Source organism: Oxyura jamaicensis, chromosome 2 (assembly GCF_011077185.1).
Source record: "Oxyura jamaicensis isolate SHBP4307 breed ruddy duck chromosome 2, BPBGC_Ojam_1.0, whole genome shotgun sequence".
In the NCBI taxonomy this organism is placed as follows: domain Eukaryota; kingdom Metazoa; phylum Chordata; class Aves; order Anseriformes; family Anatidae; genus Oxyura; species Oxyura jamaicensis.
In genome coordinates this window covers 137531108-137556898 of record NC_048894.1, presented here as the reverse complement: position 1 = coordinate 137556898, position 25791 = coordinate 137531108, and the positions used below count along the sequence as shown (strand labels likewise).

The following is a 25791-nucleotide window of genomic DNA, read 5'->3' as shown; positions in this document are numbered from 1 at the left end:
TTTGCTACACGGTCTCTGGAAGCACATTTAGCTGATAAATGAAACAAGTAAAGGAGCACCTTTTTGTGCTGTATCACGATACCTTTGGTGCACGGAGATCAGACTTATAAGAAAGCAGCTGGCATCTATCACTTTCATTTACAAAAGATGATTATATTTTAATATGGAAAGACAGGATTCTGTATCAGATGTCTTCCTCGGTACCCTAAGCCACTGATAGTGAAAAACAGAACTCTAATATCCCTGATACGTGTCTCAGAGGAACCTATTACAAGTCTCTTATCTAGCATATATTTGCATATTGATATAGCAGGATTTACTGTTTTCTTCTGGATTCTCGCATGAGACAATACATCAAAACGAATGCTAAAAGAAATGCAATCAGTTTAAAAGCCACAGTTTCACTGAAAAAAAAAAAAAAATGCTGCCCCCATGACAGTTCCAGGGTGCCCGGAGTTTACTGCACCTGCAATAATGGGGAAGAGAAGCGAGCCACGCTTTTCTATTTTCCGTCTGCTTTTCTTTGTGCTTTTACAGCCATTTCTCTGCAACCATTTTCCCTGTTATGCTGATGCCTACTTTAATTTCCTTGCTTAGTGGCACCAATGGCACTAAGAATGGTCCAGAATAGCTTTTTGAAGCCACTGTGATCCTACTACCAGGCATAGCACATCTGCAAATACTGCGGGGAGGGGTTTCATAGCCTGCCCTCCTGCCAGACCTCGCCGCAGGCCCTCCTGCTCTAGAAATGCTTTTCACATCTCTCAGATGTTTACCCATAATCTAAATAGTCCAGACCACTCGAAAATAGCCGGCTAGAAAGTTTGTGTTTGCTCCCCTGGATGAAGTGGGACATACTTGGCAAGAGTCTCTTGAAATAAGACTTCAAATAAAAGACAGAAGCCTTGTTCTAGGGGCACATTTTTTCACACCATCGAATCACAAGGCACCTTAAGAGCACTTAGCCAAGAGATGAGAATAACACTTTCAGTTTAATAGGAACAAGAGGACATCCATTTCACTTGCTGGGCTAGCTTATTTGTAAGCCGGGAGGAAACAGAAGCTGCTATGGGAAGAAGCAGAAGCTGATACGGCTCTCCGTAAAGGCAGCACCAAAATCCCTGTCAGACTGAGAGGAAAACAATTTTTTTTTCAGGTTGGAGGAGGTCCAGACCTCCTCCAGCTTCGTGCCCCCAGTGGCTTTCCACCCCAGCACGGTGAAGCCAAGGCCTTTACTCCACGTGGAGCAGAGCCCTCACAGCCTTTCGGTCCCAGGTTACACATCCCGAGGTGAGCACTGCCCAGCTCCGTGGGATTACTGCATGGAACCAGCCTTCTTCGAGAGCTCACCCTTTCAAACCCACTATAAAGAGCCTTGTGTAGCTGCACTGAATTAATACGGGGCAAATCTCAAGAGCCGGAATCAGTTTTAGCTGTTTTTCACTTTGGGAAAACTTCCCACTGAGCTTCTGAGTAAGGGCAGAAGAATTTGTCCAGAGTAACCGTTTTCAGCATGAAAGGAACGCTTACTATGTTATTCCCATCTGGCTTTCCTAGAATATCTCATCTGTTATTCGCTTCACATGCCTCTGTGAAAAGGACCCTGTAGGATGAAGTCATCTTGAAGCTTTTTTTTTTTTTTTTTGTCCTTAAAATCTGCATATTCTTACTATGGTTGCTTTGATCAGAGTAAACACGGCTGCGCTCCCAGGCCAGGGCATTCCTCCCACACTTTCAATACAGACTCTGCCATCCTCTCTCCCAGAGGGAGGGAATGGCCCCTCCACCTCTCTTCCTCCCCCAGACAAAAGCCAGACAGCTTAAGATGCTTACACAGTGGCAGGTTTATGAGCCTCATCTCTGCTCGGATCCCCGTGAGCCTTGCATGCTGATCAGGATGAGGGGGGTGCAACCTCTCACTGCCCGCCATCTCCTCTTTTTCTCTTCGCCTGCCCTCACTGTTCATTTGCTTGCATGTTCGTCCCTTCTTCTGTCCTCCTGGCCATCAGATGGTCAAAGTTGTATGGACGGCATCTACTGTGGCTCATACTCTGGCACCATAAATTCCTTGGGAGCCTTTGGGCATCCCTGCAACACAACTCGTGATGTTGATGATTAAAAGGGTGCCCACCATGTTTCCATTCAGCCAGCCATTGTCCATGCCAAAATGTTCTCCCACTAGAGTCTACCACCATCACTGCAGACTCAGCAGAGGGCAGACAGGAGATCTGTGGCATCAGCGCTGGTGACAAAACTGAGGGAGCAGATGTTGGGCTGTGCTGAGCATAAGTGATCAATATTTAATTAAACAGACAAATGCCTTTCTCAGAGTGTAATGCTTGATGTTACTTAAACGCCAGGCAGCCTGAAAGGTGAGCTGGCTCTGCTGACAGAGGAGAAGGCAGTGAGATGGCCGAGGCAATGGGTGCTCGCTGGGCTTCGTGTAAAGTGTCCTTGCTGCTCAGCAGCATCCTCCAGCTGGTGAGCCCAAGCTGCCGCGCTCCTGGGGCTGTCCCCTGGGGACCCTGGGCCAGAAGACTGCAGCGTGCCAGGCAGAGTGCTCTCGTGGGTGGAAAGTGGGGAAGGGGAGCCACATTGGCTCCTGCAGGAGGACCCCGCCTCCAGAGCAAGAGGAAGCAAAGAAGAGATCATCACTCTTTCGTGTTTTAACATTAAAGTTACCTCTCTTTTAGGGCAGCTGGGATCATGCAGGACTAATGGATTTGTCTGTGCAAAGAGTAACGATGAGTGGCACCAGTGCTGTGCAGGACCGGGACATCTGCTCCCTGTGGAACGAATTATGAATGGTGCTTTTTTAGCTGTGGAGGCACACAAGGAGAAGGCCACCTCATTGTTGGTCAAGCCTTCATTATCTGTGAGACTTGGCAAAGGCAGGGATGAGTCACTGCTCTCCACGGGTAGGATGCCAACCGAGCAGGGAGAAGGCAGATGGGTGCACACAAGATGGGGTGAAGGACAGGAGAGGTGAGGATGGAGCCTGGGTGGCTGAAACTGAGGTGAGTTTGAGCATGGGATGAGACCTCAGTGGTCCTTCTGCTCCCCACGTCCCAGGAGCTGCTGGTGCCTAAGTGCAGTTCAAGTGGTAAATTCATCCAAAGACTGTTTTCATAATGGAAAATGTAACCTCAGTACAAGCCCAGATTGTGTTCGGCTGTGACTGAATAAGGAAACACGTTATTTTCTAAACGAGTGTCCCACTGAAGAGGGCAGCTGCATGTGCTGGTGCCACCTACTCCCTTCAGCATCTGCAGAGCAGATCCCAGACAATGCTCCGGGAGATTTTCTGCCTATTTTGGTCACCAGGAGATAACCATACCCCTACACTAAGATAACGTGTTTCTTACCAGCTCTTTGCTGCTCTCATATCACACAGGCAATCTATAAGATGGTTTCTTCTGTAATGAAGATGCCGGAAGATGAGTCAACACCGGAGAAGAGGACAGAGAAGATCTTCCGTCAGATGGACACCAACCGCGACGGTAGGCTCCCTCCAGGTGCTGGGTGTCCCCTCAGACTCACCGCTCCTCCTCCGGCCACCTGGGCAAAGCCATGGTGCCCATGGTCCCTCCTCACCACCCTGCAGACACCCTGCAGGGCTCAGAGGGGAGCAATGCTCAGAAACACTGCTCAGGAACCCACAGCAATGTATTTTGTTTTCCTCTCAAGTTACATTTCTTTTCCTGTCAGTGCATTAACTTCACACTGGGAGATGGTTATCTCTTAGTAAACGCCCAATATTTTCCACTGAGGAGCAGGGTATGGATTTGCCTGGATTTTAGGTTTTTTAAAGCCCATGCCTGCATTGTCGGCTCCCACCTGGAAGGGGTGTTGGTGAAGGCAAACAAGTAAAACCACCCCAAACTTATGCCAAAATAATTCTTACCCCCATAAAACCTCAAGAAATTGTTGAACCATGAGAAAAATCAATGTGTCTGTGGCCTCTTCTTTGAAAGGAGGTCTATCCAGGGTGACTTGGTCTCACCTCAGCCATAACCAGGGCTTGTACGTTTGGCCTTAGCTCGTCCCTGCCTCCTTGTAGGAGGATTTTGGGACACCATGCCTTTTCTTTTCCTCAAGGAAAGGCACCAGGAACCACATGTTGCTGGGGGAGACGTAACCCCGTGCCTTCCCACAGCAGCAGGGTGCTCCTGGCACCCACCGAAAGTGCTGCTCCGTGGCCACCAACCCCCAGTCATCCTTCCTCCAAGCCAGCATCCCGAGGAAGGGTCCCTCAGTCTGCCATTGCACCCCCAGGGATTTTCCTTGCCCCCTGCCCGTTTCCTCCCACCACGCTTCTCCTCAGGCTCAGCAGGTGTGCAGACCCACCCTGCTAAGCCGACGTGTCTCTTTTCTAGGAAAGCTCTCTCTGGAAGAGTTCATCCGAGGCGCCAAGAGCGACCCGTCAATAGTCCGACTCCTGCAGTGCGATCCCAGCAGTGCCGGGCAATTCTGAACCCAGTCTTTGGATGAATTATGTATCTGCTTTTTTTTATTACTTTTTTTCCCCTTGCCAAACAACATTCATGGTAGTGTTGCCTCTGTATGGCCAATTATGCCTTCTTTTGTGGCATCTTATAGCTTCTTTTGTTGTGGATTAATTATAAGAATGCTGAATTGCTCTTAACAATTTGTCCAGAGCACGGGCAGTACTGTTTTAAACAGATATTGTGGTGTTATCATTGTTTTAAAGATTTTGTTTTTTTGTTTTTATGTGTCTGTTTTGGAAAAGTACGCATTGAGAAAGAGAAAACCAACAACAAAACCCTTGGCAGCAAGACATGCCGATAGGTCTTAGGTTGCTGCTTTAGTAGCTGAGTGTTCACCCAGAGGACCTGAAAGTGTAGCAGAGATTGAAGCAAAAGGGTTGTGATGGGGCAGGACTCGCCTGGGACCTCCTCTCCTGTCCAGGAGGCACCAGTGAAGCTCAGAGACAGGATGATGGTCGTACGCAACCGGTGAGGGCTGCACCATCCGCACCCCTGCTCCTATGCCTCCTTGTTTCAATGCTGTGAACATTTTCACGAAAAGAAAAGAAAAAAGTCAACAGTTTTTACTTGGTTTACAGTGCTTGATTTCACATGGCTTTATCTGAAAATCCAGCAATTTGCAGTCCTGATCCCAAAACCCACAACTGACGATACCTCTTGCCATTTGGGGTCAGCAAAAGCAGACATGGGTATTGATAAACTGGGTACTGACAATGAATTTAAGGGAGACACGTGTTGAATGTGAAGTTTTCAGGTTAGTAATAGAATAGTTTCTACTAAGGAGAGTGAGCACTGAGCCAAGGAAACGATGTTCACCTGTAAGCAGCTAAAACTGAGGCAAACCAGCTATTTTGAATGCTCCTGTGCAGCATGAAGTTTTGGGGGTGTTTCTGTCTCTCTCCACGTAGCTAACGCCATTTCTGGGCCTGCTCCGAGGGGAAGGCCATCATCAAAACTTGTTTTAAGCATAAAATTGTAGCATTTATATTTCCTTTATTTTAGTAAAGCTCAAAAGTCTGTACTGAAACAAGGAAATGGTACGCTTTATGGTATATTTATATATATAAAAATTAAAACGAAAAAAAAAAAAAAAAAAAAAAAAAAAGATCAGCTCTGAGAGAAATGTTGAATGTTTATCTTTTCGCCTAGATGCAGGACTTCTGAAATTTGCCGCTGCAAAACCTCCATCCTTTGGCCAGAGCGGCTGCATTCAAAGCTGGGGTGCAGGCGTGGGATTTCTTGGTAACCGTACGAGCGCTGCTGCGACGGAAAGGCTTTGGTGACAGGAGGCATTACGCTGACTAAATTGGCATTAATCTGTCATAGCTGAAGGCTGCTCTGTGATCCCGCTGGCGAGGTGTCCGTGCGGGCGGTGGCGTTTTGTCAAGTGACCTTGTAGATGCTAATCCCCGGTAGCCTTAATTTAAAATAAACCGAGTAAAAGAAGTCTGCTTTGCAGATGATGATTAACTGAGTACTAATTAGAAGTCATGAAAAAGTAGCCGAGTGTGAATAATTTTTTGTTGAACACTAGCTAGCATGTACAATAATTAAGAGAGAAAAAAGATCCCTAGACTTAATTTCTCATTACCATTTGCTTTGCCAGGTTTGATATGCAAAGCCTATTAAAAAAAAATAAAAATTAAAAATAACATTGTTAATCAGTTGTACTAAAACGATCATGAGTGGCTAATTGCACATAATAAAAATCTTCAGGCGCACACTTTTGTCTCAAATGATCACAGAAAGCCAACTGATGATTTATTCCTGTGAAATTAATTAAAACCCTGAGCAGAGGTGTGTGGGGGAAAGTGAGAAAGCAGGAGAGGCCCAAGCACAGACACGAACAGCTTGCAATACTTAGTGCTCTCAGCTGCTACAAGCATCGCGGGCAAATTTTGCACAGATTCTTGCAGTCTCTTAGCTATTTCTCCCTAAACTTCAGCAGGCATCCTGTGCACAGAGCTGACCCTGCCAAGGAGAGCCTGTGCCTGCCCTCCTGTAGAACCCTCTGCCCACCACCCCGCATGTATTCAAAGCCGTGTTTCTCCTCCAGTGCCCACGGGTTGCTGTTGGCATGCTTGCGCCACCACCCAGGTACAGGACGGAGCCTGTACCCAGACACCGCCGCGGCCACCGCGGAGCTGAGTGGTGCTGGAGGAGCCCCAGGGACACAAAACACCTCAGCGCAGCCTCCAGGTCAGAAGCAGCCCAGACCTATAAAAGCTGGCATTTACTGGGGGTGGATGTGAAAGCTTCCTCTGGTCCCATCTTCTTTTTGCTGCTGTGACTGAGACTTTGTGCATGTGACTAAGACTTTTAAAACATTGCCTTTTATTTAAGCATCTGCATTCCATCTCTTTTTAGTTTTACAAGGCATTTCTGGCCCAGCACCTAACTTCAGCTTGTTTTTGCTCAGTAGTTTCGGGGCTTCACGTGTTAATGCTGCCCAACACGTGTTTGAAAACACAACCTGCGACGTGACCCCAGGCCAGCGGAGATGGAATTGTTTCCACAGCTCATGAGATCTGGAAGAAAAAGAGTTAGCCTCCGGCTGCAGAGGACATAGCTGCAGATAAAAGTATTGTGTAAACATTTACAGAGTGAACTAAGGTTACTCTTTTACCTGACTACCGCTGACGATTGGTGTTGTTTTAAATTATTAACTATCCTTTTCTTTCTCTGCCTCTGCGTGTACTTTGGAAGTGAGCCCTAGCTGAATTGGTTATGGGAGCATCTGCAGAGCTCAGAGCAGCAAAACCGCAGTGTTACATGCTGGATTGGGTTTTTCTGCTTTGCTGCCATTAACATTTGCAGTCATTGCTGCCTTCTTAAACCTTTTGAAAACAAAACGACTGACCTATCCGGTATAAAATTACGCAGCAAGTTAGGCACTTTCAAGAGATCAATTAGAAATATTTCCGTACAGGAAGGCTGGCAGACAGCACGTGCTATTGCATGTCACCTCTCAATTTCGTAGATGCATCCTCTAATAATACTTGCTTGTGGAAAAGATAACCTTCGCTCAGTTATTATCCAGATGAATTAATGAGCACATCCAGCATGCAGACTTGATCCACATAGCTTGTGAAATTCTGGGCCAGAAGATGCCAAGTGATGTCTGTGGCTCGTGCTATTTGCAGTCTTTGCTTTACAGTGCTTCGGGAAGGGAAACAGGAGCAGAACCCTTGTAAAGGCAGCATGTGTGTGTTGTGAGCACTTACGGCTTGAGAGGGGCGGAAAAAAGATCTATGTTTCAACGTTATTTGGAGCCCCGTGAGTTCACAGCAGTGAATGTTCCTGAGATAATGGGGCTGTGCTGTTCCTCTTAGGAGCTTTCAGGATTTTTACCTTATTGCTGTGGCATTTTGTCCTTTGTTGTTCTCTGCTAGAAAGCATGACCTCCGCATTTTCAGGACACTGCTGCTCAAAACACTAAGCCAGAAGTGTGCAGATTCTGTGGCTGGAAGTGGTCTGTGTGCAGCAGCAGGGACCAAGGGGGGACAAGACAAGCTCACGCATCCCCAGGTCCCCAAGATTAATATCTGCCCTGTGAGCTGAACCCCAGGGATGTCCAGCGTGCACCTCCCCACTGATGGAAAACATGCAATAATGGAGCTTAGCTTACTTTTCGTGCACTGCAGACTGTACTAAGTCGCATTACCTTGCACCTGCTGTGGGCTGAAAGCACCCGCCCGGGCAGAAACCCGGGCTCGGCTGACTCATGGAAACTGGGTGAGCTGAGGTAGCTGAGTCCTAATCCACAGCCTAAGCCGAGATGAGAACGTGTCCGTGGCCGTATGGTGCTCGGTACATGTGAGCGGGGGGACACAGTGACAAGTGGCAGGTCCCTGGGGACATGCGGCTGTGGGAGGGAGCCCCCTGCACCACAGTGGGCGCAGCTGTCCCCGCTGTTACAAAACTCTGTCTTGGTTTTTTTTAGCAACACCCATGAAGATACAGAATCATAGCAGGATAAAGGAGGCATCCCTCAAAAGGGTTTACTTTTGGGGCCTGGTGTAGGGACACAAAACAAAACGAGCTGAGGAGGGCTGGACAAGACCTGTCCTGAGCACCCAGCACACCAGCTCCTCCTTTTGTCTTTCTCATGGTGCTCCCTCGGTTTTGTGTGGCCTGGGGGTCTCTGGTGTGAGACCAGAGGAGAAGAACATTTTATCTGCACTTTGCACAAATATGTGGATGCGTTCGCTGCTCTGTCGTGCTGGGTGTGATCTCACGTAGGAGCCTGGAAGTGGGGAAGTCGGTTTCCTTGGTGCCATGGGCAGAGCCGACCGTGCTTAGAGACACGGAGGAGCTTGGCAAGCAGCAGGCAGCTGAGCAGGGCTCCAAGTGGAGTTTTTGATTTGTGCAGCAGGCAGATAGGACACAAAGCAGCGATGTGCCAGACCCATGGAACAATGTAGGGCTAACACAGAAATGGCATCTCCTAGCTGGGCAGCTCTGCTGTGCGCACCCAGACAGAGGATTGCTGGCAAAATGCTCTTTAAAATACCTTTAGCATGGACGTGCAGCTGTGGAAGCAGCTCTGCTCTTCCTTGCATAGCAGCAGAGCTGTTCACCATGCCCCAGTTCAGAAATGCCATATGCTCCCCAGGGAGCTGCTGGTTCGGTTTCCAAGTGTAGCTGTGGGCAAAGCTCTGCCTGCAGCTTTCGTCCTGGTTGTGGCAGATGAGAAGGGAAGGCTCCACTTGACTCTCGGAGCTGAGGTGCCATTTCGCAGGCTGGTGGAGGTGAAAAGAATGGCTGTTTTAAGCACAAGGAGGAAAAAGGGAGCAGGGTTTGTAAATAGGCATGGAAAGCAGTGACACTAGAAATGGAGACCATCATCAGAGAGGTTGTTAGACCCTTTTGGCATTTTGTAGAACAATTCGTCGGATGCGAAGTGAACATCCTTGTCCCTTGCAGAAACCATCTCTGGCTGCTCTGAGTGTCCCAGCAGCATCCCTTGCTCCAGTCTGGCTTTTGCAGCTGTTGGTTTAAAATTGTCCACGTGAGCTAATCGTTGTTTCAGGGATGGGGATTTTCACAGGATGAGAGAAAAAGGTTTTCAGATATGCTCTCCATCTCTTAACCAGAAACAGCCAGAAAGGCCAGATGTGAGAGGTTTCTGGGAATGCACAGATTTGATTTCCCCATGGCTCCCACAGGCCATCTTATTTTATTATGTGTAGCTGGGATTAAGATATCACCTGTAATATGCTGGCTAATGCACAACAAGCAAGGCAAAAAAGAGCTTGGGTTGTGGCAAACGGAGTGAAAAGGCAAGAAGAATGAAAAACAGCGAGACACATCGCTGCCTTTAGAGCAGGGTCTGAATCCCCACGGCGAAGCTCCCCATTAGCAATCACAGAACAACTCCTTTTCATCCTTCCAGCCTGTGGGACCTCTGGGGCTGTGTTGCCCTGGGTCACCATGTGCTAAAACAGGGGACTTGGGGTCTGGCCACAAAGATGTTCATGTGAAGCATGTGGTGGCCACCCTCTCTGCTCTGTTCGCTTGCTCCACAGCTGAGAGATGTCTTAGGTCTTCCTCCCTTGCCCTGACCTGATACCAAAGATGTTCTCTCCTTCCCAGGGCTCAGGGTGCTGGGCTTCCCGAGGCTTCGCTGCCTTCATTGCCATCCCCACCCTCTCCCTGTGAACGAATAACAAACACAGGCCCAGGACATCTGGAGGGGCCAGGCTGGACACACACAGAGGGGAACAGCTTCTGACTTGGTTCCCAGCCCTCGGCCCTCCTGCGTGCACCTTGCCAGCCCCACTATTTATTTACTGTTATTAAGCAGTGGCAGTATTAAACATTTCGGGAACATGCCGCACCCCCGGAACAATGTGGTTTTCATTATCAGACCTCTGTTTGTTGACGCACTGCAGACTGAACCCGACCAGTGACTGTTCTCCGCTCCTGAGGCTTATCCCACGGAGACCTGATTTCTTCCAGGCAGGAACAGTGTCTTCCTATTCAGCATGATGCTGCCCGGAGCATCCTGGTGCTGTGGTCCAAGAGATAATTTTGGCAAAATGGAGTGATGGCGGGCAGAAACTCTTCCTGCCGCCCGCCAAAGGCACGTGTCAAGGGTGCAACCTCTGGTTCTCTCCTCCCCGGGGATGGGGGTTTCAGCAGTATTCAGGGCTGGCCTCACGTTCCCTCCCCTGAACAGGATGGTGGCGATTAGTAAACCCACCTGAGAAAATCCTCTTAAATTCTAATCACAGTTTGTGCTGTTAATTGGCTGCACTCGGAGGGGAGATTAATGGATCCTGAGTGGCTGGTTGGGAGAGAACTCGGAGCTCCTTGCCACCAGCACCTTTTCATTCCCAGTTATTAGCTTATTCCCATTTCCAGGGCAACCAAATAGTTTTTTATTAGTATCTGAAAGAAAACAAAAGAAAACAAAACCACCACGACAGCCACAAAAACAGAGTTTCAACTTGATAAGGATCAGAGGAAGCTTAATAAAGACATTGTGCTGTGTTAGCCATTTGAATGCCCTACCAGATCATGTTTCTTTGGCATTTTCTGTTTCATTTCCTCATTCATGGTTTAGTTGCGTTCTTGATTTATTTGTTTTAGATCCTCTCAGATTCAGTCCTGGACGTTGCTTAGCTCATATGCTAGGAGAAGTCTCAATGAACCCAAGAGCAGATCTGCCAGAGCAGTTACTAGTGAGGTGGGCTCGCTGTGCCTAGAAAAAATGAAGTGCTTAAGCAGGTTAGGGATTATTTCTGTCTGCATATTTCCTGCAAGGAGACAGAGTTGCTTTTCCATATCCTTATTTCTTCCACTTGCTCCCTTCAGTTCCATCCACGCAGTCCTGTAGTTTATATTTGCGTATTCAGTGCCATTTTGCTCTTGAACCTGAGGCGACCTATAGGAGCATCTTCTGACAGAAGCACCTCATATCTTTGATTTATAAATATTGCCCAGTCGGTGACATAACACATGCAAAATTACATAGTTACAAGTTTGTTTGTGTGAATTTGGGCAAATGCTTCTGATGCTGTGGAGGCTAACAAATTGAAATAACCCGTGGCCGAAGGCTGAACGGATCCAGGCGTCCATTCCCTTTGAAGTCCATGACCATTCCACAGAGAGCTTTCTCACCTCTGCTCCCCAGGCTGTCTCTATGTCGCAGCATAAAGTAGAGGAACCAAATCTAATTTTAAATAAGCTACCATGGGCAGACTAAATGCAGCAGCATGGAGTTCAGCATATTCTGTGTCTTGGCAAAATGAGATACCTCTCTAGACGAATGCTTTGTAAGCAAACCTACATATCCTAAGAAAGACTTTTGCAACTCAGAAAGGAGAGGGACAACTACGAATTACATGAATTTGGTCTGCATAGTTTTCTTACGGCTGTCTCGAATTTGTTAGTGTCCTGCGTGTGGTTGCCTATAGCTATTGTGACGTGTTAATTTTTCTCCCCACTTCTGTTGTGATCTCCTACGGTGATATTCTGAGTCTCCGGCCAGTTCTCACCAGGCAGCACCTGCCCGAGAGGACATCCGGAGGGGCTTTGCCTTCAGAAAGGCTGCGGGCAGCTCTCTGGATCTGTCTCCGTGCCGTTGCATGCTGTAGGAACATGCACCCGCAGTGATGTGCAAAGCCCACCCTGCACAAGGAGAGCGGACGACCGAGTCACGAGAGGGGACAGAGCTTGGCGGAGGGCTGTGTATGTGTTTTGTGCCCCTCAGCACGCGCACCCTTCCCCTGCTATTAACTCCCAGCTAGGACCTTCCTCGAATTCTTAGTGTTGGAGTCAAGTTTTCTTATGCTGATAATGCATTTGTATTATGCAACTCAGAAAATAAAAAGAAAAAAAAAAAAGAAAAAAAAAAAAAAAAAAAAAAAAAAAGGAATTAAAAAAGGAATTATCTCTCTCTGACTGTCCTCTCCTCTCGAGAAGCTCTTCTCTTCTGTACATATGATATGCAGAATGTATGGAAGTCTTACCAGCGTCGGTTTGCATTTTTAAGACTGTACTAATTAATGTGTGATACTATTGTGTTTTCGTAGTGGCATCTTTGATGTAAGATGTAAAAACTATTTAAAACGATTTTTTTTGTTGTTCTTGTTCGGCTTTTAGAGCTAGCACCAAGGACTGCATGTTCACTAGGATCAGCCTTTCCAAGGGCCGTCGTAGCTGCACACAGGCGCCGTTGTTTGACATGGAGTGTAGTGCCCGCCTTCTCATTTCAACAGGGGTCAGTTCTGAGCGGAAACTAATTCTTCCCCCAAAGTCTGTTCTTCTGGCATGCTCTCTCTCAGACTCAAGCTTCCTGATCGCACACTTTGGCCAGCCCCGCCACCGCGGGCTGCAGCCGGGCTGACGTGAGACCCTCTGGCTTATTTGCCACTTCTGGCTGTACTGGAACAAAAGCATTGGCTTCACGTTTTAAGACACTTTGCACAAGTGACTTGAAAAATAATTAACTAAAATTGAAACATAACAACACATTAGCCAAGGAGGAAATATTACCCTGAGCTGCAAGTATCGGGCCAGAATCCTTCTGGGGTGCTTAATGTACTAAGGATTTGGGGTCCATCCAAATTTGGGGCATCTGGGGGGCTCAGATCTGCATTTCTGGTCAGGTGTGGTGGGGGCAGAGGGGCTTGCACCCAGCCTTTCAGGCAGGGCTGCCTCAGCAGACTGACTCTGAGAGAGATGCTTCTCCCATCCTGGGTTAAAAAGCAAGACATGCTGCAGCTTACCAATTTTTTTTTTTCATATAAGTATTTTTTTTCTTTTTAAAGGAGAAAGCAGTTCAGCCTGCACCTGACAAAATGACTGACTTCAAAAGCATGTTTTTCCTTGTTACATAGACACTCACAAAACAGCATTGTGTGGTTAAAAAGGCGCATTTGTGATCGTTTCTTTTTCAGTGCCAAAATATATAAGCAGTATTGTTTGAAGGGAAATAAGAATTTTTTTACTGTATTGTTATTACTGTTGAACAAATATTGTTTTTAAATGTTAGATTTTGAAGAATTTTGTATTGTAAACTGTTTTGTGACATGGTGCTTTTTCATACTGGAATTACTGATTGCACCTAAATATGAATTATTTTGTTTTCTTATATAAATATGTAACCTTGAACAATCTTGATGAAAACCAGTGTATGGTGGATACTGAAGGTTCACACGAATTCCCCTACTGAAATCCCCTAAATGTTCTTTCCTACTAATAAATATCCTGCTGCAGCCAGTTTCGTGGCACGTGCTGTTACTCCTCACACCCCGAGCTTCCTGCAGCCCGCAGCCACAGCCCCCAGCCCGCTCATGGCCAGGGGTAAGGGGACAGCCACCGGGCTGTGCCCAGCTAAGCCAATTTTGAGGGCTTAGCAAGGATTTAAGCCATGCATGGGCACTGCATTGGCACGTTGCAGCAGGCAGGACCGCAGGCTCCAGAGGGGGCTGCTCCTATTGCAGCCCCGGGCATCTCCGTTAAGCTCTTCAAATTTTTACCTGGGTTAAATTTGGAGATGGGATTAGCACCAGGATGCTAAAAGTAGTTTAAATCCCGTTGGAGGGTAACTGAGACCAGAGCCTGATTCCTCCTGAGAGTGATAAAACCCTGACTCTCTGTGGCACATGTTGCACCGCAGGACTGCCCGTCTCACCATCTCAGGGAGGAAAGACCAGGGACCTGAGACCCTGTGGCTTACGTGCTTATGAGCCCTGAATCTGTCCCTGTCTAGGAAAGGGCATGTTCAGCAGCACAGAGAGCTGAGAACTTGAGAATGTGGTGAAAAACCCTGCTATGCCTGTTGAGTGCCCCAAAGATTCAGTCAAAACCTACATGAGGGGTGTTTTGTTGCCCTCTCCTAGGCGAGGGTCAGCTTTTGCTAAAGATCTGGTGAGCTGAAGTGCTGACCCTCACTCACCTGCACCAGAAACACACCGACCTTTGGAAAGGCTGAAGGTGCAGCAGCTCCCATCCACTTAAAAACACTTCTTGCTTCTCCACAGCCTCCGCAGGCAGAGCACTTCCAAGCACTCGGCTTCTAAAGCATTCACTTTCCAAGAGCCACTCAGTAAAATGACTTCCGATAAAACATTATTAAATGCCTATCACAGACAGCACCCAGGAAATGTGATTACTCTGAAGAGCCCCACGCTGTGTGTGTCATATCTTAAAAGTAAGGCCCTGTACACATTTTCGTTTCTGTCAGAGCTCAAGTGTTGGCTGCAGGGGGCTGGTGGGGAGCAGGGGCTGTGCTGGGGACCAGAGCAGCCGTGAGAGGGGATGGGTTTCTGCACTTTCTGATGTGTCTGGAAAAAAACACCTCTTTTGCTCTTGTTTAGTCAGGCAGACTCTCCAAGCTGCAGAGCGACGAGTTCCTCACTGCCCTGCTGTAAGATAAACAAACAGATGACAAATGCTTCAAACAGCCAGGGAAAGCTCTTGTTTTAAATCTGTGGTGGCTGTGGCAAGGCTCTTTGAGCTGGACACAGGTGGACATTTTGCTCAGGTGGGGATGGGGATGGGTGGGAGACCTTGGCTCTTGGCACCAACTCCCCACTAGCCAAGCCATTCCAGGTGAATTTACTTCTTCCATCATTGCCTGGATGTTTTCTCTGCCTGAGGGAAGAGGGATGTCAGGGGTTGGCTTTCGCATGGCAGCTCATCCCACAAGAGACTTGCCCTCGGCAGGAGGGTACCAGCTCTGAACTTCCCCACCCCACCACGCAAAGGGCAGCCCCATCACCGCATTCCCAGCTTGTGTGTTCTCACCTCCCAGGCTCATTTGTGAAAAGACAAAGTCAAATGGTGAGGAACAAAATGGTCAATGAGAGTGCTTTACTGCAAGAGGCACGGCCTGGTATGATTCAGAGCTTGGGGCTTGTGGGGCCTGGTGGGAGCAGGTGGGGGGCGAGGATCTCGTCCATGGTGTCCTTGAGCTTATGTTTCCATTGGGTTCCCAGGACACTGCAATGCGTCAGGAGATAAGGACACCTGGGGAAGTGCTCCCCAGCCACCTGACAATGGCAAAGAGCCCCACCAGGCCAGGCCCATCCAGGCCTGGACCCACACCGGTGACTGTTTACTGAGGTGATGCCAGTGTCAGAGACGCGCAGGCTGAGGCCTGGCCTGCCTATGTGCTCCACCAGGAGAAAGGCAGCAGTTCTCCTTTGCCTCCAGTTAAATGTCCTCTGTTTCCCTCCCCTGACTGTTGGAGTCTAGCTTCCTAAGCAGGACTGGGCTTGTGATGAAGGTGCTTCAGCTTGGTGGCATGAATACAGGCTGCAAAGACCGGCCATCAAAGGAAGCAGATGCCTGTAACTTGTCTGGTTGCACCTTGATGCCAACCGTGGGTGCTCAAAACCCCTGTGGACATGGAGAAAGCTGTAAAGGAGAGGTGCTCTGACGGCACCAGGCATGCTTAAGCCCAGCCTCTGCTTTTTTGAGTCTTGCTGTAGCCTTTCAAGGGAGGAAGGATCTACCCTAAATCCTCTCAGTTCAGTTCTTCTCCCAGTTACTGTGCCTGAAGAGACCGATCTGGTGGATCAAGACAAGACAGAGATCCTCTCTCACACCCACTTGCACAGTAACATGTGAGATCAGCCTTAGTTTCCTCCTCCACTTGAGACTTTTTGCATTTGAATAATTCAGATAAACATGACAATCTCCCTGCCCAAAAGCTTTTCCAGTTCTTCCCTCTAAGGCTGGACTACTTCACAATGACAATTAAACATTTGGTGGAGAAGTGGTGAGGGAGAAAGAAATGTGTGAGCTTAGGAAATGGGAGACTGAAATGTTAGCAAGTGTAAAACAGGTTAATTTTCTTCCTCCTTCCTGTTCACCACAGACAGCCACTGAATTGTACTTCCTATGTTAGGAGACCTCAGCCAAGTCTTTTTTTGTTATGGATTGACAATCTGGGGTAAAGAAAGGGAGAGAGAGACAGGATGATTAATAAACTCACATCATTACTGCTGATGGAAAACCAACTTTAACCTATCTGTTCCAAATTCTGCTGGGGCTAAAATCAGCCCAAATTTCTGCCTTTGCCAGACACTGCTCATTTCTGGGTCCTGAGAGCCTCTGGACCACTGCCACACCACTGCTCTTACACCAAAGAAAGAGGCCACTTTTGTCACCAGTAGGCACCACCTAAAATGTAAAAGCTGTAAATGTAAATATATATTTTTATATACATTTACAAAAAAAAAAAAAATGTTTTGGTGATTTTTTTTTCAATTACTGTGTTTGTTTTCTTGGTAGCATGAACTCCCGCCTCCTTCTTTTAGGAAAGTTTTCTGGGCTTAGAAAAAGCAACTCAATCCCCATTTTGCAGTAACACACACCAGAGCAACAGAAATATTATCTCATACATAGGAATATTTATTTTTGTCCTTCTTAAAAATGTACAAAAAATAAAATAACTGTATTTACAGTTTATCAAACCCCTCTCCCAGTTGCAACACTATTAAGTTACATGAGCTATTTTCTTAATATAAAAGCACACTATTTATACATAAAGTTTCCTTTTTTTTTTGCCAGAGAGGGCTTGTCACAACCTTTGGCACAAACACTCTTGTTTGTATCTTGTCTCAATTCATAGGAAATGGAAGAGCATATAAACATTTTGTAAGCTTTACATTTAAAAGCCATAAAACACTCCTTTCCAGTTCCGCATTGATCAATATACAGCAACTCTGACAGCTGGAGAGTTTAGTTTTTACTAATTGTTGAATTAATTTACACTTAAACCATCCGTAGACTGAAAGAGGAAAATATACAAGAAAGCTACTTGATCTCTGAATTCCATTGACCAAAGACTTCGTGAGAAAAGACACATAGAAAAAAAAGAGAGAAAGAGAGAAGCCATTTTCTTTGTAGTTAACATTCAGTGATAAAAGCCCTCCAGAGTATCTTGATGAGGACATCACCACACACCAACAAAGCTTCACTGAAAGGATGCCCTTTATTTTGGACATATAAGCACCTGACTGTGTAGAAGGCAACTAAAGGCTGAGGTTTGGGTTTGCATAATAAACCACCAAATGGACAGTCATAGTGCCAAATCTGTGGCAGGGACAGAAATGAAAGCTTAGAAGACTGCTCTGCCATTTGCATCTCTCTGTCAGCATCTTTCAAAACTAACACATCTACAGACACGACATGGCTCTCACTCTTCACATGGAAAATGAGCTGAGCAGCCAGCCACCCTTGAGGTTGCACTAGCTAAGGTTCAAGACTGCTGTCTTGAAGAAGGAAAGGAAATGAGAGTTTTGTTCCTTTGAAAAAAACCAACCATCACAGTGCCACAAAGAGACAAAAGGAGGACACAGATACTTCCGTCCCCTGTTGAACCATGGCCAAATCTTGCTTCCATTTAACTCATGATATTTAGAAGATACAGTGCTAATCAATCTTTGTCATGAAACAAAAGCAACATGCACATTTAAACAATATATATGTAAGACCTTTGTACTCCTCGTGACCTTTGAATCAAGCAGGGCACAAAGCAGGCCCCTGCTTCAGAAGTTTGCGTGACTAATACTGGCCCTTCCCCATCCCCCTGACATCCTGACTTTGACCAACCAGCCCTCAGAGGTGGTGAGCCCGGAGCTTGTAGCTCGCCATGACCAGCACCCAGGGTTCAGTGCTCCTCCAGCAGCTGATGTAACTACAAGTGAGCGGGTGCCGGGTGATGTGTTCTTTGTAATGTCTTTGGTGCTCGTGATGCATCTAATAGTTGTTTTAAAATGCTCTATCAGGGTAAGTCTTACTCTTCTTCCTCAGCCCTGCCACCTTCAGTGAGACTGTGAGATGAAAATAAAGGCAGGAGGATCAGCTCTCTTGCTACTGACCGGGAATTTGTACACTTACAGATATATTTAGAAAAGCTTTCAGTTAATCTTGGAAACAACTTTCCTTCCCTGGACAGTGCCTGACCTAAAGCTCCTAAAATGGCATTGGAGAGGCAGCTCAGCTCCTTAAGCCCCAGTATTTCCTGGAGCGTTGCAGCTCTTGCTGATCCTTTACTGTTCCTCAGTGCAAGATGCTGCAGCAACCAGCAGGTCCTAGCTCAGCTTACTAAAGAAGAACGATCCACCCCTGTGCAAGACAATGAAATATTAACCTGAGTGCTGGTGCTGCCAGGACAGCCCTGCCCTGCTCTGTGAACCCTGAATTCTCTTAATGCAGCACACCACAACCCAGCCCCGTCCCGGGTGCCACAGGCATGCCTCTAAGTGAGACTTTTTGGATGGCAGCTTTGCTCGGGCAGAGCCAGGGCTCCAATCCTACATACACTTACTCCTATGCTCCTTGCAGCTTCTGCTGGGACATCTTGACCAGCTGAGAGATCCGAGTTAAACTCCTTAGGATCGCAACACCACCAAGTAACAGAGCAATACAAGAACCAACAGCACTGCTCACAAGCCCTGTGTGCCAGCCCCAGTTCACAATGCCACCTGCTAGAACTACCCTGTTTTTTCTTTGGGAAAAAAAGCTATCTGGGCTAAGTCAGCATAGACTTTTTATCTGAGCCTGAGGCAAGCAGAAACAAATCGTATCTCCCTAAATCCCTTGTATGCCCAGGATGTCTGCTCTTAAGCAAGGTAGCGAGAGCATCTTTGCTGGAGTACGTATTTGGAAAAAGACAATGGAATTACTACACAGCTGGGCACGATAGGGAAGGAAAGCACAAACCAAATGAACAGAAGGCGAGAGGAAGACAGAGAGAACAGAGGCTTTGCTTTGCAGATATACCTGGATTGTGGTTATGCTAGCTCTGACACGAACAGCCTGGAGCTTCCACAGGTTCTGGTCCCACAGAACCTTTTACGGGTACCTGACCTTTCCATTTGAAGAACAGATTTTAAGAAGATGCTATTGCTAATGAAGTTAAGAAACTGTGCAAGAGCTTGTAGGACGATTCATGCAAAAATGGGACCAAATGAGACTGGTCAGCTATTCCGAGTCTTTGCTTTACCTCTGTTAAACCAGGCAGTGTTTCTTTACATCATTATCCAGCTAATGAGGAAAAAAATACTGCAACTAAATGAAAAACAGATTTTAGAAGGAAAAAAGTAAGGAAACAACGGCAACATATAGGAAAGGCCCCACATTTCTGTCTGTCTCATGGGATCCTGGTACAGTGCATGGGGAATGAACTGCTTGCCACTGAAACCCCCAGGACCATATGCTGTGTGAGGAGCTCTCTGAGACAGTCAAAGGAGCTGGAAAGGAGAGAGACAGGTGCCAGGTTTGGATGCACTGGGGACATTCAGGTCTCGGATCCCTTTTCTGGTATGATCAGCCTGCAGCCTTTCTCTCCCATAGAATTCCTGAGACAGAGGTGGAATTTGATGGCGTGACCTTGTAGCTCAGCCTGGGCTCAGATCCAGCCTCTGTGAGAGAGACTTATCGCCACACCTCAGCTCTCAGTCTCCACTGGCAAAATTGTTCCAGGTTCTATAAAATACTTACGTCAAACCCAGGCTTCTACCACATCCAGCTATCCTAGGAATCAAAACAGAATTATTCAATGGAGATACAAGAGCAAGCTCCCTTAAGAAGAAGAGTTTGGAGTCCTGTTTCTTACAGTCTAAAGGAATGCTTTAAGGAGCAGGCTGCTGGGGAAAGCACCTTTCCCTCCACAGGTTTGAGATGGGCCCATTTTGAAAGCCCCCACTTCACCAGCAAAACAAGCAGAAGTCCCTTCTGTACCTCTAAACACGCCAGGCAGCAGACACGTGGGTACCTCTAGGATTTTGTGACAGCTGGATGGGGCCCTCAGTTACCTACAACTGGGACCTGGGCACCTAAAGTGGGCCCCCCTGTGACAGAGCACTCCAAACACTGCAGCGCCGTTTGCTCCAATATTTCATTATAAAACTGGGTGGGCAGGGGTGGAGTGCTTGCATGCAGACACAGTCATCACCTTCTCAGCACACACTCCTTAACAGATCGCAGAAATCTAATCTTCTAGGAAAGATTCTGTTAAACCCTAAACCCAATACATACAAAAACATAGTGGCAGTAAACATGCCCACATACGGTAGTTAAAATATATTATTGCATATTATAAACATTATATACAAGGTTAAAATGGTTTCTTTACCATTTACTTACAAGTGACATTTGTAGCTGAATGCCTTACTTACAAGTCCTCATTGCTACGTGCTGAGAACTACCAGAGGTATTTGGCAAGACTATACACTAGAGAGAGATATGGATCAGTCTGAGCAAGTGAACTCTTGTCAGCCACTTTCCCCTTTAGCACTTTTTGTTGTTGTTTTTTTAGCAATGGTGGAGTGAACTCTGTTAAAGTGATTTATCCCATGTTTCTGAAACTGGACCAGCATGGTTCCTTAACGTGTTTTAGAATGAGTTTATCCACATTAAAGCGTGGATTAAAATGCTGCACTTCACATTTGCAGTGGATCACCTGGTTACAGATCTGGGGGCTGGTAACTGCTTGTGCACTGGAGAATGGGGAACAATAAATAAGGGACCAGGTTAACGAGTGGCCTTGTGCTTGACAAACCCAAGTCTATACGCAGTGGGTGTGCAGAATGGACAATGTTTGCAAACCAGTCTTGTAACAGTTTCTCTGATCAATGTCTGTCAAGTTCCTGGGGAATCTTCTGCTTTCCAAGGAGAATGAAATGCTGTGGTTCCATACAAAAGGGCTCTGCCTGAGGCTAGATCTCAGTCAGCGTGACCTTGAAGCCTTCAACAATGCTCTCCATGTGCAGGATGAACGTGTCCTCATTGGAGTAGTGCTCAATAATGTTGTCATCCATGTTTACCAGGATACTAGTGACAAAGGCAAAAATCAGTATTTTCACATACCAGAAGAGCAAACGGGAAAGCCAGGCACTCCACCGCATGCACGCACTTCGCTAACCTCACAGTGATGCAGGGAGAGACTCCAGCACATGCCAGTACAGGAACCAGAGTGAGAATCAGCACTGAGGCCTGCCCCACCGTCCCTTATACCCCTTGGATTAGAGGCTGCCACTTGTGGAAGTAGTTACAAGGTAAGAGACGTAAGAAAGTTAAAATTGAGAGATTCAAGTTTATGATAAGGAGTAGCAGCCTAGATATTCTAAAACCACAGCTGTGATGCTCATGTCTAAATTTACTCGTCTGAAACCCCTGTAGCAAGCACAGCTCTCCTATGTGCTTGCCTGCCTGTCAGACTTGGGCAGTGCCTCACTTCTTCCCAGGGCTGCAAAGAAACTCCACACTGCATTCACAACAAAGGCTGTGCCTTCCCCACACTCTCCCCACAATGTTATTAAGTGTATGGCCTACAAAACAGATCCAACGTATTCAACTACATTTTCCAAACATAAATTCTGCTCCTTCACAGTAAGCCTATGAATTCTGGTCAGGCACAGGGTGGATGTTCCCTCCTCTGACACCCCTTGCTGTCTCCATAAACAGCAAGATTTTAGGGTTGGAGGCATGTATCCTAAAAATGGTTATACTGTCCAGCATAATGATGCCCCAAGCATGGCAGGGATCCCTGAATACTTCTAAAGGATCCTGCTGTAGTTCCTAGTTAGTGTTAGTTCACTTACCCCTTTTTGCTCTTCTTATAAAGTTTTGCAATCTTTTCGACTGGCAGCCCGTATTTCTCAGAGATCTGAGATCAGAACAAAAGAAATATTATTAAAGACTAATGAGGAATAGGATGTCATCACCTCTCTCTTTACACAAGGCATTAAAACACTATCTCTGCAAACTTCAACAGGATAGCTATACAGAAAGGTCTCTCACAGCCACACTATAGCTTCATTTAAGGGTGATTTGGGGAGGAATAATCCTACAAATCTTGATTAAAAAAATACTACCTTTCCATCCAGAAACTTGGAGACTGTAATTTTCATAGGTGTGAGTCATCAAAACTGCTTCAGCATCTCCTACTGCTCCACTTGAGGAGTCAACACTCTTCCCAGGTTTGGATTCTACCCAGGAATTTCAATCTGATCAGCCTCCTTTCTGCCTTTTCTTGTTCTGATTTTCTAGACTCACAAAAGCAAAGGATCCTTACCCCAGGTAGAAGACAGATGAGTACCAACACAGCAGGAACTGATGGATTGATGGCTCAACAGAAAAACTGCACAATTCTAATTCTCAATGGCATTTCAGTATCTGTTAAGCTAACAGGATCCTTCATGGTACCTCTTTTGTCTGAAAAGTATCCTCAAGGTACCTTTTCCTAGGAGAGGGCTACAGGCATACTACACACAGGATTAGGAAGCTTCTGTATTCACAGGGAGATCAGCTTAGTCACCAGGGTAGATAAACGATGACAATACTTGGCTCACGTCTGAATATATAGATAACAAGACGAGATGCCTCAGACAAGTCTGTTAACAAGGTAAAGGACTTCTAAAATTAATCCCTTAACATCCACTCAAACGATAAAGCAGAAAATAGAGGAAAACTTTTGAAGGGAGATCTTAGCTGACAAACTACCAGCACCAACAAGCACTTTGCTGGAATGCTTTGGTACTGCTTTGCAGCAGGGTATTAAAGTAACTTCTTTGGATGTCCATTCTGCAACAAACCCGTGGTGTGTTCATGGAGTTGATGTCCCTGAGCCCTGAGTGTGAGACAAGTTTCTTTTCCAAATTATGTCTCTTATGTGAGGGAACAGTCTCACCACTCATATTTTAGAAGAAGATTTTCCCAAGAGGCAAACTAATTATGGAAAAAAAGGTTATTTCTTTTTGTCAGTGATTAATGTGCTGTGGTAATCTGCTGCTAAACAAAGTAAACTTCCTGCTCTTCCCAAGTGAAATGAGGTTGCAGCTAAACAGCTGACTCTTCTGCATTAGAGAAGTGAAATACACAATTAAAAATCCTTAAAGACTGCCAAACATCAGTCACTGTAAAATCCTTTCTTTGTGTTTGTGCACAAAGTGCTCAGATTTCTGTTGAGAAAAAGTCATATTTTAGAAAAGTAAATTAAAGTAGTCATGATGAAACAAAAAATGAAAAGCAAGAGATGGGTAAAACTCAGCACCAAGGACAGATTCAAACAGCCACAGGTTGAACCTCAAGCATGGCTCCTATCCAGAGAGCTGAGGAGCTCTATGCACGGGGTGGAAGTGCATCCTACAAGGAAGTTCCAATGTCATACTCCAGAGTTCAAGGTTTTGCTCCAAAGAAGGCAGAACAAGGGTGACTGGACCCCAGGATATGCCTTGTCCCTGTGTAGGACACCCTACATTATTCCAGCTATTCCTTAGCACAGATGGGACTGGCTGCCCCCCAGCCTTCATGAACAACGAATGCAGTCTATGCACCTAAATCCGAGGGTGGATCTATGGGAAGCATCCCCATTAGAAGAAACCACCTGCCTCTGGCCAGAAGCACCATGTAGGTACCCACACCTTGCCCCTCAGCCTGCACTTCTCTCCTGGCTGTACCATGTCCCAAGTCTCCTTTCCTTCAGTGCCTCATCCTGTGCTGCCTATGGAGGGCAGCTGCCCAACCTGAGGCCAGGGACTCCTCTGGGGCAGGCAGGTGCTAGAGCATTCAGCAGATCTTGTATGTCTTAGAGAAGTTTCCCCAGAAACTTCCATGTTTTCAGTTTCTTTCTTACCTTCTAGCTTTGCTTACCAAAGTCTGAGTAGAACGATATCAGGTATGCAAACTGGTACTGGATTTTTCTATCTGTGGCTTTGTTGTATGTCTAATTTTAAGCTTTCGTGTAAAGCAGTAATAAAAGTGGCTCCATCATGCAGCTGAAGAAAATCCTTTGTAATAGTATCAGGAAAACTGCAACCTGAAACTGCTGAAAACGTCACAGCTACTGTGTGAACATAAGGAAATGCTGCAGCTCCTTCTCCGGGGCGTTAACTCTGAAGCCTAGTGATCCTGTAAAGATGAGTGCTGAAGACACTTTTTGCTGACTCCACACAAATAAACAAGCATGGAGAAACAGTACTGTGCCAAGGAGGTTTAACAGCAGCTAATATACAGCGTTCCACACGTTCCAGCATAAAACTTTCCTAAGATATTTGGGATACCTAACACTCACGCATACCAAATGTTGCTCAAAGTGGTTTGGGACTCTGGGACTCCACTTCCTACACAAGCTATGGGAGGTAGAGCTGAGAAAGTCCTGCTTGTCACACTGCCTATGACAGGTGTGGGGTTTATATAACATGTAGGGATTAGTGAGCTTTGGGAAAGACTTCCAGCTGACTGAATAAGCACATTTCTCAGGAACCCCTAAGGATTCAACCAATTATACTAAATGGTGAGCTGTGGAAGCAAGGCTCCAAGTGGGGGTATGGGAGAGCCTCCTACTCACAGGCTCAGAAAACGAGTCTCCAGTGCGAATGTGCTAAGTCCTGCTGCAGAATCTGAGAAAGCAGACAGCTGGCATCTGCTAGGGCATCTCACTTAACACCCTCTTCTGAAACAGCTTTGATGCCAACTCAGGGGGGAAAAATGCTGCTGGCCAGCCTCCATATAAAACAGGATTTCTCACCTGATCCCAAGCATGATATAACACAGTAATGAAAGATATCTTTACTTAGAGTATTTTCCTTTATCATCTCCATTTTCCAATTCCCCAAGTAGATAATTCTCCTCTTCCCTTAGGATGCCTGAGCCCACGAGACAGCCTTCAGAGTGGCAGCGAACTAACAGGCTGGTTCTCCCTTTGGGTGCACCCCCCTGGCATGGCAAGTCTGTCTGTAGCACACATCTGATTGTACAAGCCACCAGAAACGTTTTCTCTGCTGGAGTCAGGAAGACAGGCTGGTCGAAGCACGTATAAAAACATCTCTGCCAACTTACTTCTATGGAGTGGTCTGGTATATTGTCCGACTTTGGTTGGAAGGACACAAAGACATGTATAAATTTAATAAACTGTGGTCTAAGCAAGCTCTGTCAAACTTGAGTTTTTAATTACAGAAAGACACTGGGAGATGGTTGAGTTTCCCAGATTAGATCACAGTTTGAATTAATATTTGATTCTGCTCAGTGTAGGACTGTGGCACCTTCTGAGATGCACAGAGTTAACCTGACTTTAGGCAAGTCTGAGAGCAGGATTTGGAGCTGGTCAGGCACCACATACGCATGATGCTTTGTGATAGGCAATTGTTTCACTGCTTTTAATTGATCAAGATGAACTACTGCAGGATGCAAATATCTTTTTTTAAAAAAAAAAACACACGCACATTTGAACCCCTTTTTGAGTTCTCCCAAACTTCTGCAGATTGGACCTCCAGATATATAGCAGAGGAAAGAAATCAGAGAAGGAATCTGATTGTTC

General features: G+C 46.4%; 2 protein-coding genes across 3 annotated transcripts in view; one reads left to right on the top strand and one right to left on the bottom strand.

Annotated features, from left to right (window-relative positions):
* The window catches only part of NCALD (neurocalcin delta), a 45435-nt gene extending 39362 nt beyond the window's left edge, over positions 1-6073 (top strand). The window contains exons 3-4 of the mRNA XM_035316887.1: positions 3395-3500; positions 4377-6073. Of these exons, the coding sequence (XP_035172778.1) occupies positions 3395-3500; positions 4377-4474 (204 nt within the window). The 3' untranslated portion in view covers positions 4475-6073. The remainder of the gene's footprint in view (positions 1-3394; positions 3501-4376) is intronic.
* A 12884-nt stretch (positions 6074-18957) lies between these two features.
* GRHL2 (grainyhead like transcription factor 2) overlaps positions 18958-25791 on the bottom strand; it is a 63791-nt gene continuing 56957 nt past the window's right edge. The window contains exons 15-16 of one of the 2 annotated variants that reach the window (XM_035319040.1): positions 22076-22140; positions 18958-21305 (exon numbers count right to left, since the gene is read on the bottom strand). In XM_035319040.1, the coding sequence (XP_035174931.1) occupies positions 21191-21305; positions 22076-22140 (180 nt within the window). In that variant the 3' untranslated portion in view covers positions 18958-21190. The remainder of the gene's footprint in view (positions 21306-22075; positions 22141-25791) is intronic. The other variant, XM_035319041.1, reaches the window with a different exon arrangement.